This window comes from Notamacropus eugenii, chromosome 5, assembly GCF_028372415.1.
Source record: "Notamacropus eugenii isolate mMacEug1 chromosome 5, mMacEug1.pri_v2, whole genome shotgun sequence".
Lineage (NCBI taxonomy): Eukaryota > Metazoa > Chordata > Mammalia > Diprotodontia > Macropodidae > Notamacropus > Notamacropus eugenii.
The window spans coordinates 93587122-93607563 of record NC_092876.1 but is presented as its reverse complement, the minus strand read 5'-3'; the positions used below and the strand labels follow the sequence as shown (position 1 = coordinate 93607563).

At 37.0% G+C, this 20442-nt stretch overlaps 1 protein-coding gene and 1 pseudogene across 1 annotated transcript; one reads left to right on the top strand and one right to left on the bottom strand.

The window, feature by feature from the left end:
- Positions 1-896: 896 nt before the first annotated feature.
- Positions 897-1600, top strand: LOC140507615 (heat shock cognate 71 kDa protein pseudogene; annotated as a pseudogene).
- A 13161-nt stretch (positions 1601-14761) lies between these two features.
- On the bottom strand, positions 14762-15712 carry LOC140508808 (olfactory receptor 51F2-like). Its single transcript, XM_072616681.1, has one exon. It carries the CDS (start codon positions 15710-15712, stop codon positions 14762-14764), a length of 951 nt encoding a protein of 316 aa, XP_072472782.1.
- Positions 15713-20442: the final 4730 nt, after the last annotated feature.

Below are 20442 nucleotides of genomic sequence, written 5' to 3'. Positions count from 1 at the left end.
TCCTTCTTGTGTGACTGAGGAAGTCACTTAACTTATCTAAGCTTAAGATTTCTTATGTGGAAAATACTTTGATAATAATAACACCTTCAGCCCAGGAATATTATGAGAATAAAATAAAATAATAAAAGCAAATAAATGCTTTTCAAAAAGGAAAAATTTCTATCAATGTTGGCAAGGAGCATTGTGATAGATCTTTAAGCAATGATTAGCCTGTCAATTGTCCTGGATGCTTTAGAGGGATCTAATCCGCTTCATACTTGATTACCCTTAAGGTTACTCACAACTCTGACAATCACTTTTTATAGGAATTCTAGTTAAAAGCACAGAACTCTGTTTTGATTCATTTGAACAAGATTTTTCTAAGTTCCTATTAAGTATATTGCTATTTTTTGCTTCTCAAGAGGACTAATGACATCACATGGTGATGCCTTGACTTGCAAGTAAATTGGATTTAAGTAAGGCACATATGTACAAGTTGCCAAACTCTCTCTTCTAGAGTCATCAAAGTCCAGTAGCAAGACAAAAGCCAAGATGATAGGCAATGCAGTAGATGATCTTGGCACCTTGATATCTGACCAAGCTCTAAGTGCTCTACAGCACCAGCTTCAGTCACCTTTGTGACTATGGGAACAAATTGCTTTCATCATTGAGTTTGAGATCAGTTGATTTTCCTCATCCTGGTTTAGCCCATCTGCTGAGATGGTTTTAGTAGAGAGTGACCATTGCCCATGTTATAGATTTTTGGAGCCATTGGTGAGAGCTGGGTAACCTGGTTGGAAGCCATAGGTGGATGAGCAATGCTGAAAAGGACTGGCAAGCTCTCAAATCAGAAGTACTAGTTCCCTCTTATCCCTTATGCCCCTTACGTACATAAATACCTATTTAATGAAATCCTTATGTTACTAAGTACTCCCACCAAGCAGACACAGACATTTACCACATATTCGGACAACCAACCTGGTGTGCTTATTCAGGTTTATGAAGGTGAGAGGGCAATGACAAAGAATAACAACCTGCTTGACAAATTTGAGCTCACAGGAATCCCCCCAGCACCCAGAGGTGCTCCTCAGAGAAGTAACATTTGACATTGATGCAATGGCATCTCAATGTTTCTGCTGTGGATAAGAGCACAGGCAAGGAGAACAAGATCACCATCGCTGATGATAAAGGAAGTCTGAGCAAGGAAGACATTGAACGTATGGTCCAGGAGACTGAGAAATACAAGGCTGAGGATGAGAAGCAGAGAAACAAGGCGTCTTCCAAGAATTCTCTTGAATCTTGTGCTTTCAACATGAAAGCTACAGTAGAGGATGAAAAACTGCAAGGCAGAATTGGTAATGAAGACAGAAGATCCTTGACAAATGTAATGAAATAATCAACTGGCTGGATAAGAACCAGACTGCTGAGAAGGAAGAATCTGAGCATCAGCAGAAAGAGTTGGAGAAGGTCTGCAACCCCATCATTACCAAGCTGTACCAGAGTGCAGGGGGCATGCCAGGAGGTGTGCCTGGTGGATTCCCAGCGGGTGGAGCAGCCCCATCTGGAGGTGCTTCTTCTGGACCCACCACTGAAGAGGTGGACTAAACAACAGAAGAAAGAGCATTCCCACACAGCTTTCCTCAAAACTGAAGGACTCAAAATTTGTAGACAAGGCAGTAGCAGTTTAAGAGTAACATTTAAGCTACTGTGTAAATCTGAGCATTTTGAATACTTGAATGCGTGCAGAGGGAGAGAAGTGAACAACATTGCACTTTATCAGTACTGTAAACAAGTGGAAATGCAATTCTTATCCTGGAGAATAAAATTATTTAAAATTGGCACCACGAAAATTAATTAACACTTAATTAAAAATCTAAGTATTTAACTGATTGCCTAAATGCATAAGTACCTAATTATTTAATTACCTGAGTACCTAAGGACCCTTGCATCTACAACCTATTAAAGATTTATAATCATATGATACAGCAGGTCATTTAATTTTTACAGATACATTTATTTTAGTTCTGGCAAGACTCTAAAATATTTTTGACTTGATAGTATTAAATGAAGATTTCAAATTATGCCTCAAATTTTCTTTTTAAAGTCATCTTCTAAAACTGTTTTATAAGTGTAAAACATTAAAAGACTTTAAGAACATTAGTGTAACTGTTATATATTTAATGAAATGATGATAGTAATTACTACCCAAGTTATAGGAGAAATCAACAGAATTGACTTAGAAATTTGCAAACCTACTCATAGTTTAATTATGTGAATCTAAAGAAGTCAGGGGTGATCTTCCACCATTTTTCGAGTATTATTTCTTGTTCCTCATTTGAATGCATTTATTCAAATGCTGCAAAAATAAAATAGTTATAAAGCAAACTTAATCCTTTGAACTGCTAATTAGCATTAACTTTTAAGTCATTAAAAAAAATTCTAGTACAAAAGTCATTAAGCAAATGCAACAAGTTAAACTAAACAGAATATTTTTATACTGACATTCATTGCCCATATGCTGAAACTTCTGTCAACTTTCATTTAATTATTTTTGTTTCATTGAAGAGATGTAGCAAAAGGACTTTTATTAGGGAGTGATGCTAAAATGATGAAGCTGCTCCCAAAGAACTAGAAGGGCACAGAAAGGAACCCATACTCGCAATGAATCACAGAGTTAAGAGCTTTGTGAATCAATTTTGGCTGTCTAACAGAGATTCTTCTGGTTTTAAGGGATGTCCAAGGAAAGTAGGTGCTTTGGATCCAACAAACATTTGAGGATGATAAAAATCATTCTGAGGTTTAAAGCTCTCTTGAATGAACCAGACCCCTGGAGAAAAATCTTAGGGATGCAAAGGTTGTATGACTTACCGAAATCTACAGTTATAATGCATAAAATCGTTCTTTCAATATGCCTTTTTTTTGGAGGGGGAGGTGGTTAATTTGTCCCTTGACTCAACTCTCCTTATTTCATTCATTCAGAGAATGGTGGGTGACATAGTTTTCGGTCAATAAGCTCAGAATTCATTAAAGGTGCAGTTGAGTGTGTAGCCAGCAGATGGCAGTCAAAGACTAACAATACCTTGATATGATTTATCCTGATCAGGTTGCTGAACTATCAGATGGGTTCTCCAAGATGGTTGTATTACTTTCTAATTCTCATGTTGGAAGATTTCTTTTAAACTCTCTGATGGTCATTCAACTTAGGCTAAATGATCAAATTAACGATTGATAAAGTATCAAAATTGATATCTGTATCTGACATATAGTCTCTAACTCTTGGGTAAATCTCACTTTTTCTAGTCATTTTCCAGAATGCTCAAAGATTCAGCCATTTAGTGTACTATAAACACCTCAAGTTTTTGTTTGATTGGGGTTTTGGGGGAGGCAATTGGGATTAGGAGACTTTCCTAGGGTCACACAACTAGTAAGTGTCTGAGTTCAGATTTGAATACAGGTCTTCTTTACTTTAGGGTCATTGCTCTATCCACTGCGCCACCTAGAAGACCTGTACAGCTTACTTTAATTTTTTTTTTATTTTACATATAAGCACTTTTTCATCCTTCTGACCAAGATTTTGTAAAAATACATTTATTAGAAACACATGTATGTGTATATATGTGTATATATGTATACATATGTATGTACATATATATGGCATATTTGTGTGTATAAAATTACACAATGGAATAAAACCATGTTTAGCAATAATATTCCTGCATTAGAATAAAATATCCATTTTAAAATAGGATAATGACTAATGTAGCCCCTGTGCCAAAGACTTTCTTTGTATCCTCTAGTATATATTCTCATATATATATATACTTCTTTGATTATACATAGTACTACTTATTTGGATAAATGGATTTGTTTTCTGTTATCTATATGTGTTCATTGTGGAACCTATTTTAGAGGAAAAGGGGCAAGCCTTGAATATAGACTTTGGAGTTCTCCTTTCCTCCTAAAATAACATTATTAGAAGTTAAATTGATGAATTGAAAAAAAATTGAATCATTGTTGACCACTTACACTAGAAAAATAAGAGAAAAGAAATGTGATGTCCCCATAGGTATCAATATTTGGAGAGTGTATTTAAAGTTAGTGAATTGAATTTAAATTCTCATTTTGCCGATTAAGTCTTGAATTAATTGCTTAATCATTTTGTACTTCAGTTTCCTCAGATGTAAAATGAAACAGTGGAATAAGGTAATGTCAAATCATATCTTCTAGAATCTGGATCAATGATATTTAAGTGCATAGACTGCTGTAATTCTAGCTTTGTACCTCTATCTTTGACAGGGGACAAACCATCATATTATATGTAAAGGAGTATATCCAGTCATTGAATTTTACTGACTCTCTGAGCATTATGGATTATGGAGGTCCTGAAAAGGGTGGGATTCTGGATTCTTTAGCAAATAAAAGTTATTACTCCACTACTTGAAGGAGAATGATTAAGAACAAAATAATGCCATATGTGCGTAGTGTCCAGGAGAAATTAGAGCCTTATTCAAAGTACCCTGGAGAAGGATGAAAAATAGCTATTCATTTCTTGTTGCTTTGAAACCTAAAGTTTTTTTAACCTAATATGGGTGATGTAACCCCAACATTATCACTTCGTTGGTATGGTGGAAAGCATGGAGCAACTTGAGGTATTCCAGATTGTCTTCACATTGATTCTTAGCTGAAGCATAAAAGAAATGGATGAGTCCAATTTTGACGATCCTAGGGTAATCTCTTTGTGCAAATTAGAGACAAAAATCACACTAGCATTCCCAATTCCAGATAGAATTCATCTCCATTCAAGTAACTCACTCAGGATGTTATTTATTTATTTACTATTTCCACAAGTCATTTAACAGAATCTCTCCTTTTTGGAATCAGAGCAATAATTAATTAATTAAATAATTAATTCAGAGTACAATTAATTCACAGCCATCTTTAGTTTTTCCACAAAATCCAAAGTGGGGAAGTCTCACTTAATGTATCACTTCACATCAAGTTTCTGACTGTGAACTCGTTAAGTAGTTCCATTATGAACAGATATTTTGCATTCCCAGGAATCACTTTATCTTGATGAGGAAGATCCATTTTAGAACATGTATTCAAGTGATGGAAGCAGGATCTTTGTTGGTCTTCCATACAACAAATAGCAACCCACACTTATTTTGTTAGTACATGTCCAATTAATCCAAAAAGTTTCCACTTTAGTTGAACTCTCTAGCCACTGTAATAAATCTATCTAATCCTTCACATAATCATAATCTATTCATTACAATCTTTCCAATTAAATTAATGATTCAATTAGTGCATGACCCTTCTGCTACCCCCAAAAGCAATTTACCCTTCAAATATCACCCCCAAAAGAAATACTTTGGAGGAATATAAAAAACAAAGAATCACAATATCTCTAGACAATAATTACATTAAATTTGCAGCTGACTTAAGCAAATGAAAGCCTTGATATAACTGTCAAAAATGTGTTGGTGGTAGAGTGTATGTCTTCAAGAAGATGAAGTTTGAGGTTAATCATCTAGCAGAGGATTTCAGAGGACATGTGCAACTCTTTCTTTCCTTTTTTTTCCTACCTCCTGACTTAAACGTGGGCTCACTACCATTGTTCCCTACCACCACTATTAAAGTTCATTTCTGTTCTTGAGCCAGAAAAAAAGAAAGCATTGCATTTTTATTCAGGCTGATAGGTTTGAAATGGGCTGGAGGACCTTCTGTGTTTACCCCCTGGAATAATATTTGCCCTTAAATGTAGTATCAGGGCTCATAGAAGTTATGATTGAATAATCTTGTTGCATATACAACTCAAACAGTCAGTATGCTGGATTTTCGTAAGATAAATTTTATATTCACTTCATCATAAACATCAGTGATACTCTGAAATACTATGATCCTTTGAGTTTTTGTCAGACATAGTTATACTTTGATAAAAAGGCAGTATGGTGCAATTGAAAGAGTTAGATATGAGGAAAAAATATTGTGTATATGAATGCTGACTTCAAAACATTGTAAAATGGAAGTAGATAAAAGTTAAGCAAGAGCAAAAGTCAGAATTAAAGAAGGAAATGAAGAAGCTAAAAACGAAGTAAAAAAGAAATACAGGTAACAACTCATAGAGTACTTTTTTAGTAATTAATTAGTAAATCTTAAAATACTACATAAAAGTGAACTATTAATACTACTTTTTACAATAGCACATAGCTTGAACAGTAGTTTTGTCTCTCACCATTATGAAGTAGTCTACTGCTCTCAAAGTTCCTTACCTATCAGTCAAGATTCTTAGTCCTGTGACTCGGACAATCCACAAACTTGGTACATTTTTCAAATGACAGTTTTATTAGATTCTAGTTCTTATCAAGATTTGTGGTGGTTGGCAAAGAGATTTAAGAAATTATTTCCACTCTCTTCACAACTATCTTGCCTATTTCATCAACGTCCTCAGTTTTGCTTATCCCTTAGCAGTAGTTATCTGATTTCCTCAGATATTATTTTCCCAAAAACTCCCCATGCAAGGAGACACTATTCACATTGACTATTTTCCCTATTCAATAGTTCTTGGGATCATAGTTGGGAGTTGGAATGGACCTTGGAGATCTCTGAGTCCAAACTGCCCATTTTATAGATGTAGAAACCATGCTTTCATGTCAGGCACCTTCCCCAACCTCCCCTCCTACTTTTCAGATTCCTTTCTTTTGTTGTCTTCATTCAATTGAATATAGATTCCTTGAGGGTAGGCAGGTTCTTATTTTGTTTGTATGACCAGTACTTAGCATGGTTCTTGGCACATACCTGATGTTTAATAAAGGTTTATCAGTTGACAGAAGTATCAAGGCAACATATGAACTCAATTTCCGTTGTTTCTATGTTCAGTGCTCTAAAAGTTATACGATGGTCCCACCATAATGTGTACACACAAAAATTGCATGGAAAAATTGTGAGTATTTAAGATTGTCAGAAAGTAGATTAATTTAATTAGAATTTAAGAAATATGGAGGAGCAATAATGTGCAATGAATCTCATGGGGCAGCATAAGGTAAGACTGTGCAAGACTTGATATCTCTTATACTTTATCTCAGAGGAATGAGGCAAATGTCGCAGAGTTCTGAACATGTGAGTGATGTGGTAAAATTCTTCTTTGAAGAATGTCACTTTTAAAGCTGTGTGTAGAATCAATTTCAATGAAATATTTGAGGCATAGACAAAATTTAGGAAAATATTTAAATTGCTGAATAATCAAATGTTGAAATTAATCTTGCTGAAAAGAGATAAAGCCATAAATTAAGGTGGTATCCTCCTAAGAGGAGAGTAATGAACCACATGAGAAATTATTGTGGAAGTAGACTTGAGAAGACTTGACAACTGTTTGCAAGTAGGAAAGGAGAGGGGAGGGAAGAGTCAAGGATGACTTGGAGATTGTAAAATAGGTTGAATATTTAGCAGAATCTAAGTTTTCTGAGGACAGTGATTATCTTGATTTTGTCTGACTATCCCTCCAGCAATTGTGCATGATTTCAATAACTGGAGAAGTAATAGTACATTAGAAAAAATATGGACTTAAAGTGATGGTATAATCTTAAAGGTAAATTCTATTTTGGATATGTCACATTTGAGATGCCCTTAGAATAGCCAATTGGAAATATTCAATGTTTAGTTCACAATAGAGGACTAGTACACAGGAGAGAGAATGCATCTATAGATACAGTACATAACTTTACTAGACAGACACATAAATATTGAATACATGGGAGCTGATAATGGTATGAGAAGAAAAAGGATAAACATAAAAGGTGTTCTTCTTGTTGGCGGTGGTGGTCCTTTCTGCTTGTGGAGGATCAAAATGACCTCATGAGATCTGGATCAATGTACATTGTGTCTGACTGTGTCTGATCAGACCAATACAAACTGGGAAGCTCTACCAAAAATTGGGCACAAATAGTCTGCAAACATGTGAGATGTAGATGTCTCTAAATTTGCACATCTTGAGTTTCTTTTGAGGTACTTTTATTCTATTTTGCTCAGAGAGTAGAATCTTTTTGATGCATTCACACCTTGCTGGACATCCCTGTGCCAGTGTCTCCCATGTCTCACAATTAATACCAAAGTTCTTCAGAGAGACACTGAGAATGTCCTCAGATTGATGCTTTTGATCCCCATGCGACTGCCTTGTGTAACCTCTATTAAATTGCTTTTTAGGCAAATGTACATTTGACATTCAAACAACATGACCAGCCCATTGAAATAGTGTTCCTTGCCCTACAGTTTGAATTCTCGACATCTTTCTAAGACGTTCAAAGTACAAGTGATTCAATTTTCTGTCATGCCAATATAGACAGTTGAGGTGTTAAAAGCATATAATAATGAGATCAACAAAATGACTCCGTAGAGGCATAATACCTTTTCTCTCTCACGCTTCCCTTGGGAGCTTCCCAAGTGCTGAGCTGGCTCTTGCACTGTGTGTATCAATCTCATCATCTATGTGTACATACCTGGAAATTATGGGACCAAGATAAGTGAACTTATCCAAATCATTCAAAATATCTCCAGGTGCTCTATCCAGCAATTCCATATATGGATTCTGCAGAGCTGGCTCCTACAGGACTTCTCTTTTCTTGAGGTAAATTTTCAGACAAACGTTAGGGCAAGCAACAGAATCAATACACACTCTGTTGCATCTCATATTCAGAGGCTGAATTGAGTGAACCATCATCAGTAAAAAATTGCAAAACTTCCGTCTTGGCTTGTAATCTTCTCAAGTTAAAAAATTTTAATCTCATTGGTAGTTGACCACAATGATGTTTTCATCCTCATTGAAGACATAAGACAACATCACTGAAATCATCATGCAAAAAGACATGGAAGAATGCATATAGCCCTGCTTCACTGATGACAGGGAAAGTATGAAAGCATTGTCCATTCTCTAGAACCTGTGAAAGTGATAGGGGTAGAAGTGTAGCAAGGATTGTGTTGTTAGCTGACGGAGGTAACCATGTTAGCAATAATTATACAGTTAGCAACAACTGTGTCAGCAAGGTGCTAGAAAACAAGGAATCCCTCCTGCCCAAGATATATATGTTTTAATGAGTATTGAGTGCATTACTCACACAGGATTTTAGCCAGTAAATTACAGAAGGAACTTTCCTTAAGTAGGCACCAGCACAGTAATGGTAAAGACTGTCCTTGAAGTGAACTTATGAAATGGAGATGCTTATTATGATATAATGTCACCACAGTGCTTTTCTGCATGCATTTTGAGTAGCAGAATGTGCAGTTGTAATTTACCTTCGTGTATATTTTTGTAACCAACGGATCATGGCTCAATCCAGATCCAGGTTATTTGGATCAGACTCAGGATTTTTGATGGTAATTTCTGCTCCATAAAAATCGTTGTCTTGCCTTGCTAGCTGCTGGTTCCTCTAAGGAGCCTAGCCTGCTGAGGAGTGTAATCTTTAATAATTGCTTTTGTTTGGCTTGGAGATAGTCTTTGTCTATAAATTCTTTTTTAAAAAATTAATTGATTTATTTTTAGTTTTCTGCAATCTCTTCCACAGGATTTTGAATTCCAATTTTTCTCCCCATCTCTCCCCTCTGATCACCCCAAGAGATCATGCATTCTTCTTACCACTTCCCCCAATCACCCCTTGCTTCTGTCACACTCCTCCCTTCCTTTATCCCCTTCCCCTCTATTTTCTTGTAGAAAAAGATAGATTTCTATACCCCATTACCTGTATGTCTTATTTCTCAGTTGCAGGTAAAATTTTTTTTTCATATTTCTTTCTAAAACTTTGCCTTCCAACTTCACTCCCTCCCTTCCTCCCCAGACATCCCCACTGAGAAGGCACAAAATTTGATGTAGGATATAAATGTATAGTAATGCAAAAGCACTTTCATAGCAGTCATCATGTGAAAGACTATATTTCCCTCCATTCTATTCTGTTCCCCATTTATCCTATTCTCTCTTTTGACCCTGTCCCTTCTCAAAAGCATTTACTTCAAATTAACCCTCCTTCCATGTGCCCTTCCTTCTATCATCCCCCTATCCCTAGCTTATCCTCTTCCCTCTACTTCCCTGTAGTGTAAGATAAATTTTCATATCAAATTGAGTGGTCATATTATTTCCTCCTTAAGACAATTCTGGTGAGTAAGGGTCACTCTTTCCTTCCCATCTTGCGCCTTTTCCCCCTCCATTGAAAAAGCTTTTTCTTGCCTCTTTTATGTGAGAGATAGTTTATTCCATTCTCTTTGTCCCTTCCTCCTCCCAATATAGTCCTTTCTCACTACCAAATTTTATATTTTTACGTATCATCCTTTTGTATTCAACTCATCCTGTGTCTTCTGACTATATGTATATAATCCCTCCACTTACCACTAACTACCCTAATACTGAAAAAGGTCTCATGTGTTACAAGTAACATCTTTCCATGTAGGAATGTAAACAGTTCAAATTTAATGAGTTCCTTAAGGCTTCACTTTCCTGTTTACATTTTTATGTTTCTCTTCATTCTACCTTTTCTGACTTGGGAGTCAGAAGCTTACAATGCAGCTTGAAATGATCAATCAAATCATTGACAACAGTTGTTATATTCCTATGCCTGCATGCATTAAGTGAAGCAAATACAAGATTGAAGAGCCTGTTTCCATCACAGGGCTGTGCATTCCACCGAGTCTCTGGCCTGCTTTGTACAGCTCTGTGCATTCACAGATGAGAGAACAGTCTTGTCTCAACTACAGTAAAATCGTATTAAAGAAAATAGATTAAATCGTGTGCTTGTGTGTGTGAGTGTATGTGTGTATGTGTGTGGTGGGGTGTTTGTGTGGAAATAATATGATGGAGGTTAATACTGTTTGTAATCATAAGCAGAAAAAAATAAGTAACTTCCTGTGATAAAGGCCTCATTTCTCAAATATATAGAAAAATGAGACAAATTTATAAAAAATAAAGTCAATCCACAATTGATAAAAGATTAAAATATATGAACCATCAGATTTCAGTTAAAGTAATCAAAGGTATCTACAGCCATATGAAAAATGCTCTATATTACCATTGATTGGAGAAGGGCAAACTAAAACAATTCTCAGGTGTTACCAGATACCTATTGTGTTGGCCAATAGGACAGAAAAGGAAAATAACAAAGATGGGAGGAGATCTGGAAAAATTGAGACACTAATGCAGTGTTGGTGGAGTTGTGAACTGATCCAACCAGTATATAAAGCAATCTGGAACTATACGTAAATATTAATCACAGCTCCTTTCTGATGACAAATAATTTGGAATTGAGGGGAGGTCCATGGATTAGGGAATGACTGAACAATTTGTGGTATACGATTGTGATGGAATACTTATCAAAGGATGAGTTAGATAATCTCAGAAGAACTTGGAAACTTGCATGAACTGATGGAAAGTGAAAAGGGTAGAGAAAGAGGAGAGCACTGTACATAGTAACAGTAATATTGTAAGAGGATACACGATGAATTATTACTTAGCCATTCACAGTAACACAACGATCTAAGACAACTAAAAAGGACTCATGATAAAAACAAAATATTATCTACTCCCAGAGCAGGAAGTTATAGAGTCTGAATATAGAACAAAACATCTCTTTCACCTTTCTTTATTTTTCTTAGTTTTTTATTTTCTGTTTTCTTTCACATCTTGATTAATATGGAAATATATTTTGCAGCACTATACACGTATAACTTATATCAAATTACTTGTCTTCTCAAAGAGGGGGTGGGTGGGATGAAGGGAAAGAATTTGGACTCAATTCAAAAACGAACGTAGAAAATTGTTATTACATGTAGATCGGGAAAAATAAAATACTAATTTTGAAAGAAGCATTCCCTCTCAGATTTTGAAGGCTTTTAAAGTCTTAGGTTGCTTGATTCCTCTCTACTTTCCCCCTATCCAGGCTGTTTTCCTGAGACAGGGGCAAAGACAGAAAAAGAGATAGAGAGAATGATTATTTATTCTCTCAGTGCTTTTTTTTCAAGAGAGATAAACATCTTTTAGGAGCTGAGTTCCTTCAACTCTCTAAGTAGTAGGCTTCCTCTGGTTCAAGGGTCCCAAAGAATTTGTACATGCTGTTTTTCTTCCTTCCTTCCTTCCCTTTTTGTCCTTTACAGGTCATCTCTACATAGAGCTAGGCCATTGTAAACTGGGAATATTTGTGCAGTGGTAAGCGGAAAAAAAACACGTCTTTAAGATTTAGAGTGGAAAACTAGTGACTATCCTTCTGGATTAGTGTCCTTAAAGATAGCATAAGTTTTGGGCACTATGGAAAGAATGGGTATAACAGCCTCATTAACAGCCCTAAAAATCTTGCACCACATAACTCCCCATTTGATGTTTTAAAGAGTATATCTGCATTTTATTTTTGTTTTTCATTTATTTTTAGTTTCAACATTCACTTCCATAAATTTTACATTTTTTCCTCTTTTCCCTTCCATCCCAAAGACAGACTAGAATGTGATATTGACTCTTCATATACATCCCCATTAAATATATTTTCACATTCATGTTGCTGTATGGAAGAATTATAACAAATGGGAGAAATCATGAAAAAGAAAAAGAAATAAAATAATTTCCTTCACTCTGCATTCAGATTCCATAGTTCTTTCTCTGGAGGTGGATGGCATTTTTCATCATGAGTCCTGTGGAATTATTTTAGGTCCTTGCCTTACTGGGTAGGACTAAATCTATCAAAACCAGTCATCACACATCATGACTGTTATTGCAAACAATGTTCCCCTGGTTTTACTCACTTCGCTCAGCATGAGTTCATATAAATCTTTTAGGTTCTTCTGAAGTCCACCTGTTTGTCATTTCTTACAACACAATAGTATTCCATTTCATTCATATACCAAAACTTGTTCAATCATTGCTCAATTGATAGGCATCCTTCTATTTCTGGTTCTCGACCAAAGCAAAGAGAACTGCTATAAATATTTTTGTATGTGTGATTCTTTTTCCGATTTTTATGATTTCTTTGGGACACAGCAGTATAAGTAGTATTGCTGGGTAAAAGGATACACAGACTTTCATAGCCCTTTGGGCATAGTTCCAAATTGCTCTCTAGAATGGTTGGATCAGCTCACAAATACACCCACAATGAATTAGTGTTCCAAATTTCCCACATCTTCTCCAATATTTCTTATTTTCATGTTTTATCATGTTAGCCAATCTGACAGGAATGATGTGGTACCTCAGAGTTGTTTTACTTTGCATCTTTCTGCTCAATAGTGATTTACAGCATTTTTAAATATGAATATAGATAGCTTTAATTTCTTCTGAAAATTGCCTATTCACATCCTTTGACCATTTATCCATTGGGGAATGATGTGTATTTTTGTAAATTTGACTCAGTTCTCTCTGTATTTTAGATATGAGGCCTTTATCATAACTATTAGTAGTAAAAATTCCCAGTTTTCTGCTTCCCTCTTAATCTTGTTCACATTGGATTTGTTTGTCCAAAAACTTTTTAATTTAATGTAATCAACATTATCCATTTTGCATTTTATAATGTTTTCTATTTCTTGTTTATTCATAAATCCCCCCCATTCTCCATAAGTCTAACAGATAAACTTTTTGCTGTTCCTCTAATTTGTTTATAGTATCAGGTTTTATATATAAATAATGTACCCATTTGGACTTTATTTTGTTATACGTTGTCAGATGTTGGGCTATGCCCAGTTTCTGCCATACTATCTTCCAATTTTCCCAGAAGTTTTTGCCAAATAGTGAGTTCTTATCCCAGAATCTGAGGTCTTTGAGTTTATCAAACAGTAGATTGCTATCTTCATTGACTACTGTTTCTTGTGTGCCTAAACTATTCCACTGATTTACCACTCTATTTCTTAGCCAGTACCAAGTAGTTTTGATGATTGCCGCTTTATAATTTAAGATCTGGTGTGAGTAGGCCACCTTCCCTAGCATTTATTTTCATTCATTCCCTTGATATTCTGGATGTTTTTCTTCTGAATGTTCTTCCAATAAGCACACATATCCAGATGTACAGACTAATATGCGACACAGTGGATAGAATACATGGAACTTCTCTTCCAACTGAGAGTCAGAAACATCTGATTTAATTATGGCTTCAGATACTGATTAGCGGTTTACTTAAAGTATGTTAGCCCCAGTGTCTTCATTAATGAAACGGGAATTAGAATATTATCTGTCTCCTAGAGATGTTGTTTGAATAACGACTCTTCCTGATTCCCAGCCCAGTGCTCTATCCACTGTGTCACCTAGCAGTCCCATAATATCTGTAAAGAACTTTGCAAAACTTAAAGTGCTGTCTAAATGATATCTGCTATTTTTATACATCAGCCCAGGAGCTATGTAGTTCTGCTCAAGTATGCAGCGGGGTTCCTGTAATAAGCTGACCTGGTATTTAAAAAAAAAAAAAAGTAGAGAAAATCCAAAAGCTTTATGAATTTTTGAAAAAGCCAAGTCCAGACACTGTGTAAAATCAAACTACTTTGTTTGGCTATACTTTGTGAATTAAGCATTCAATGTGGTTTTTGGTAATGTGTCCTTCCTTGCCTACAGTGTAAAGACACATGAGTCGACTGCATCAGATACCCTGGGAAAGGAAAAAGGTTGACTGGCTTTATCTTTCTGATTCAGAAGGAATAAAATGTCCTAGTCACTCAAATATTTTCCTAGAGGTCTGGTCTTCTGGTTATATGCCTAGTCATTCTGCCAGAGTGAGGTCTAGTCAACTGAAGGAACCAATTTCCAAGGGCAAGTTTCCTTTTTACCAAATACGTCATCTTAGATACACGTCAGCATCCTATGGAAAATTTTGATGATAACCCTTCTTATCTGTTTCGTCTTCACACTGTAGATAATGGGATTGAGTACAGGAGGGATGAGGAGGAAGATATTGGCTGCCAGGGTGTGCACAAACTGGGGAAGACTGTGACCATAACGATGTGTTATAGATAAACTCATAAGAGGAATGAAGAAAATAGCAACAGCACTAATATGAGAAATGCACGTGTTGAACACCTTTTTCCTCTCATCAGGGGATGCAATGCTCAGCACTGAACGTATTATCAGGGCATAGGAAATGACTATACATGGAAAATCAATTCCTGATGTTGAAAAGATTACAAATAGTCCCATAATCCTATTGATTCGATTATCTGTGCATGACAACTTGACTATATCAATATGGAAGCAGTAGGAACGGGAAAGAACTCTTTCCTGGCAGAATGACAACCTCTTGACCAGCAATACCGTAGGTGTATTGACTGCAATTACTCTTACCCACACAGCCAAGCCAATCTGAATAATTCTTGTTTTGGTAAGAATGTTAGCACATCTGAGTGGGTTACAGATGGCAATAAAATGGTCAAAGGCCATGGCCAGCAGCACCCCAGATTCCACCAAAGTGAAACTGTGAAGGAAAAACATCTGGGCCAGGCAGGCATCAAAACTGATCTCTCGAACATCAAACCACAAAACTCCCAGTGTAGTGGAAAGATTACAGAGGGACAAACTCAAGTCAGTGGCTGACAACATGGAGAGGAAATAGTACATGGGTGCATGAAGACTCCTTTCATGGATTACTACAAACATGATCATACTATTTCCAGTGAAAGCAATGGCATAAAGGATACAAAAGGGAATAGAGATCCAGACTTGGGAAGCATCCATTCCAGGAATTACTGTCAGAAGGAAGGTCAGAGGCTGCAGAGTAGTGCTATTAAGAGTTGACATACTTGGCTGAAGAGTCTCTTGTCATTATTGATATTTCACATCCTAAAATAACCAAGAAATTACTTATGTACATAGCTCATTTTTAGGACTTTTTTTTACCACAAAATATCCTTCTAAAATCATTTTTAGGGTGGTAATACGTATATGCTGAGTAGATGTATAATTTGCTTGTTTTCATGGAAGACCATTTTTCTTTTGATGATACCTAGCAGAGATTCCCTCAAGTGTGATGTGCTCAATTCTCCTAAAATGCCAAATGAGTGATGGAGTTCTAGGTAAGATCTAAAGGAGTGCTTCTCAAGCATTTTTAATGTTACACATATTTTGTGAAACATATCTTGATGACCATTGACTTCACTGGGTACTATTCATGCATAAACTTTGCCAGAATTACTGGGAAAGAGTTCTCATTTGTTAGTTGTGTGTGAAGAGGTGTTAATTAGTAAGGAATTATTACCAGTAAATTTTGCTTCACATTCTGAAGTGTACAGATATATTTTCATACACATACTGACTGTTTGCTATGTTAATGAAGTAGATAATGATTGATTCTACCCACATCAGTGCTAGAACACTGATTGCCTCTATACAGAAGGGCAGGAGGAGTCCAAGGAGAAATTAGGCAGCTACTTCTCAGGGATATTTTTGAGAGGTTTTATGTTTCATTTGTGGGTTGAACTAGATCACTTCCAAGATTTGTAATCTTTTCATTCTTTTAATCTGAAATCTAAGTGACAATGAGCACTTTTGCAAAAAAAAAAATAAATAAAATGAAGGGGCAAGATTAAAAGTCAATAAGAAGAACCATAACCAAAAAAAATCAAAAAGAAAGGTCAGTTCAAAGGAGGACTAGGGCTATTGGGAGAAGAAAATTATTGAAGAAGTGTGAAAATAAAACTTAGATGAATTTGAAATCATTGACTTTTCATAAATTTTAAAAGTTGGATGGAAACTATGATTGTCCAGACCAACTTCTCATATGTTAAATGAAAAGGATCTTCTTGACCTTTGTACAAATGTCCAGGAATAGAAAAGGCCATTGCATTGTTGGACAGTCCAGATGGTCAGTACCTTCTTCCTTATGTCCAGGTGAAATATTACTGCCTGTAACATCTAACCATTAATCTTAGTTCCCCACGCTCTCTCTAGTCTGGAGGTACATGCAAAATAAATGTAATTCATTTGAAAGGCAATTCTGAAGATTATTGAAAGCAACAATCATATAACATCAAGCAAATGCTTTTTCTGAAGAACAACAAAACGGGATTCTGTGTAACTATAATGACCAAAATTGTCATGAGAGGAGAGGTAAAAAAATGCACCCACTCTTGTCTTTGCAGATAATGAAACCATGAGTTAGAACCATTACATATCCATCAAGTTTGATTGATATGTTATTTCTGCTCAATTTTTTTCTATATTTTTGTACTCATTCTTATAGGAGATGGTTAATTAGAGATGGGAGAGGGAGGGATGTGTTTGTAAATGAAGGATATATAAATTACAAATATCAATACATTCTGAGAAAGCAAAATAAATTCTTTTTTTTGAAAGATGAATTTAATGCCCCTGCTAAAAAGAAGTTAGCTGGTTCTTTACTACTCACTTAATAAGTGAAAGATTTACTAACCTGACATTGAAGTCTCCAAAGAATTTGCATCCAATGTACCCTTTTATTTATTTCCCATTATTCATCTTATAAAAAACTCCACCCCCAAATAGAATTGAACTCTTCATTCTGCCCTTAGAAGAAAGCAAAGATCAGTGGATCATTTATTTTAAATCTTGAGAATGTTAAGGTAGTCAAACCCAACAAATACAATGCAAGATGTGAATAATGTCTTCATTCCTAGAACTGAATGTCAGCCTGAGATAAGCAGAAGAGAGAAACAACCAGCGGTTGTTTCCTTTTCTGTTCCTTTTCTTCCTCAACTTACTGTTTTACCATATCTCAGTGGGTCTCTTTTGGAATGTCTTTCAATTAAAAACATCAAAGTTGACTTGAAATGATGATTACTCTTTCATTTGTTGGAAGGGAGATATGGGGTTTCTTGGCTATACTGAGATGAGTGTAATAGTAGGAAGAGTACTTCCTAGTAATTAGAACTTTATCATCAAAAAGCAAGTCCCATACCTCTGGATGTCTTCCAGTAGAGACTTGAATAGATTCTTCTCATATATTTTGTAGTCAGCATATCTGATTACAATGCACGGTTTGGAGTAGATGAACTCTGAGACACTTCTAGACCTAGTAATCTATAATTGTGATTTCCTAATTCAACAGAAGATTATGGAAATTTTGTGTACATTTTCCCTGAAATCTTGCCAAATTTGAGATACTCCCTGACTTGGAAGAAGGGCATCAGAAAACGTATTCATAACCTCTCCCAAGTTATCCACTGAAATTACAATTAAAGGCAGAGTCCCTGATTTAGGGATCGCATTAGGTTGGTCTATATTCTCTCATCTTCAGTTAGCTGCAGTGCTACTCAATGGAAGACTGGCATGAGTGTCAAGAAACCAAATCCAAAACCTTTTTCTTAAAAGGAAAAATTGAGAGGGAAGATCCCAGAAAGCAGTAGATTGAAAGAGAATGCTAAACAATAATGAATCATTCAAATATGAAAGTTTAGGGAGGAAAAGAATACTATTTTTCATAAGCTAATTTATCTTCCCTAAAAATAAGCCCTTTTGGGGGCGGAGCCAAGATGGCGGAGTAGAAAGACACACATACACATAGCTCTGAACCCACAACCCATAGAATGGCTACAGGGAAGTAACTCACGGCGAATTCCGCACCCAGAGGCCACGGAACATTGGAGCGAGGGAGATTTCTGTTCCAGAGAGACCTGCAAACCTCTCGCGGGGGGGGTCCTTCGCGCTGCGGACTGGGCGCCGGGACTGGGCGCCGGGACTGGGAGCTGAGTGCAGCCCTGCCGCGGCCGCGGCACCGAAAGGAAAAGATCTGAGCAGGCTTCACAGACAGGATCTCCAGTGGCCACGCGGGTCCCTCCACCCACAGAGGGATCTGCAAACCTCTCGCAAAAGGTCCGTCGCGCTGCAGACACAAAGCCCAGCCCAGACCTGCTGCGGCCACGGCTGCGGCACCGAGAGAAACAGATCCGAGCAGGCTTCAGGGACGGGATCTCCAGCGGCCGCACAAGTCCCTCCACCCACAGGTGACAGGGGTGGGTGAGAGAGTCTCTTTGGCAGGTCGAGAGGGGAGTGGGGTGCCCCCATAATTCAGGCCCCCCCCCCGGGAGGTAGAAGCTGAGAGGCGGCTGCAGACAGGGGCTCCCCAAGCGGGCGGGAGCCTGAATCCATTGCGGAAGGTCTGTGCATAAACCCCCTGAGGGAACTGAGCTTGAGAGGTGGCCCTGCCCCGACCTCAGCACCAGAACATAATCTCATACTGAATAGCAGCCCTGCCCCCGCCAAAAGCCCTGAGGCTGGAAGCAGCATTTGAATCTCAGACCACAAACACGGGCTGGGAGGATCAGGAGGTGAGGTGGGTGTGAGGAAAATATTCAGAGGTCAAGTCACTGGCTGGGAAAATGCCCAGAAAAGGGAAAAGAAATAAGACTATAGAAGGTTACTTTCTTGGCGAACAGGCATTTCCTCCCTTCCTTTCTGATGAGGAAGAACAATGCTTACCATCAGGCAAAGACACAGAAATCAAGGCTTCTGTGTCCCAGCCAACCCAATGGGCTCAGGCCATGGAAGAGCTCAAAAAGAATTTTGAAAATCAAGTTAGAGAGGTGGAGGAAAAGGTGGGAAGAGAAATGAGAGACATGAAGTCAAAGCATGAACAGCAGATCAGCTCCCTGCTAAGGGAGACCCAAAAAAATGTTGAAGAAATTAACACCTTGAAAACTAGCCTAACTCAATTGGCAAAAGAGGTTCAAAAAGCCAATGAGGAGAAGAATGCTTTCAAAAGCAGAATTAGCCAAATGGAAAAGGAGATTCAAAAGCTCACTGAAGAAAATAGTTCTTTCAAAACTAGAATGGCACAGATGGAGGCTAATAACTTTATGCAAAACCAAGAAATCACAGAACAAAGAGAGAAGAATGGAAAAATGGAAGATAATGTGAAATATCTCATTGGAAAAACAACTGACCTGGAAAATAGATCCAGGAGAGACAATTTAAAAATTATGGGACTACCTGAAAGCCATGATCAAAAGAAGAGCCTAGACATCATCTTTCATGAAATTATCAAGGAAAACTGCCCTGACATTCTAGAACCAGAGGGCAAAATAAATATTCAAGGAATCCACAGAACACCGCCTGAAAGAGATCCAAAAAGAGAAACTCCTAGGAACATTGTGGCCAAATTCCAGAGTTCCCAGGTCAAGGAGAAAATACTGCAGGCAGCTAGAAAGAAACAATTCAAGTATTGTGGAAATACAATCAGGATAACCCAAGATCTAGCAGCCTCTACATTAAGGGATCGAAGGGCATGGAACAGTATATTCCAGAAGTCAAAGGAACTAGGACTAAAACCAAGAATCACCTACCCAGCAAAACTGACTATAATACTTCAGGGGAAAAAAATGGTCTTTCAATGAAATAGAGGATTTTCAAGTATTCTTGATGAAAAGACCAGAGCTGAAAAGAAAATTTGACTTTCAAACACAAGAATGAAGAGAACCATGAAAAGGTGAACAGCAAAGTGAAGTCATAAGGGACTTACTAAAGCTGAACTGTTTACATTCCTACATGGAAAGACA

What these genes read in the sequence shown, in the direction of transcription:
- LOC140508808 (XM_072616681.1), bottom strand. Translation starts at nt 15,712, where the DNA reads ATGTCAACTCTTAATAGCACTACTCTGCAGCCTCTGACCTTCCTTCTG.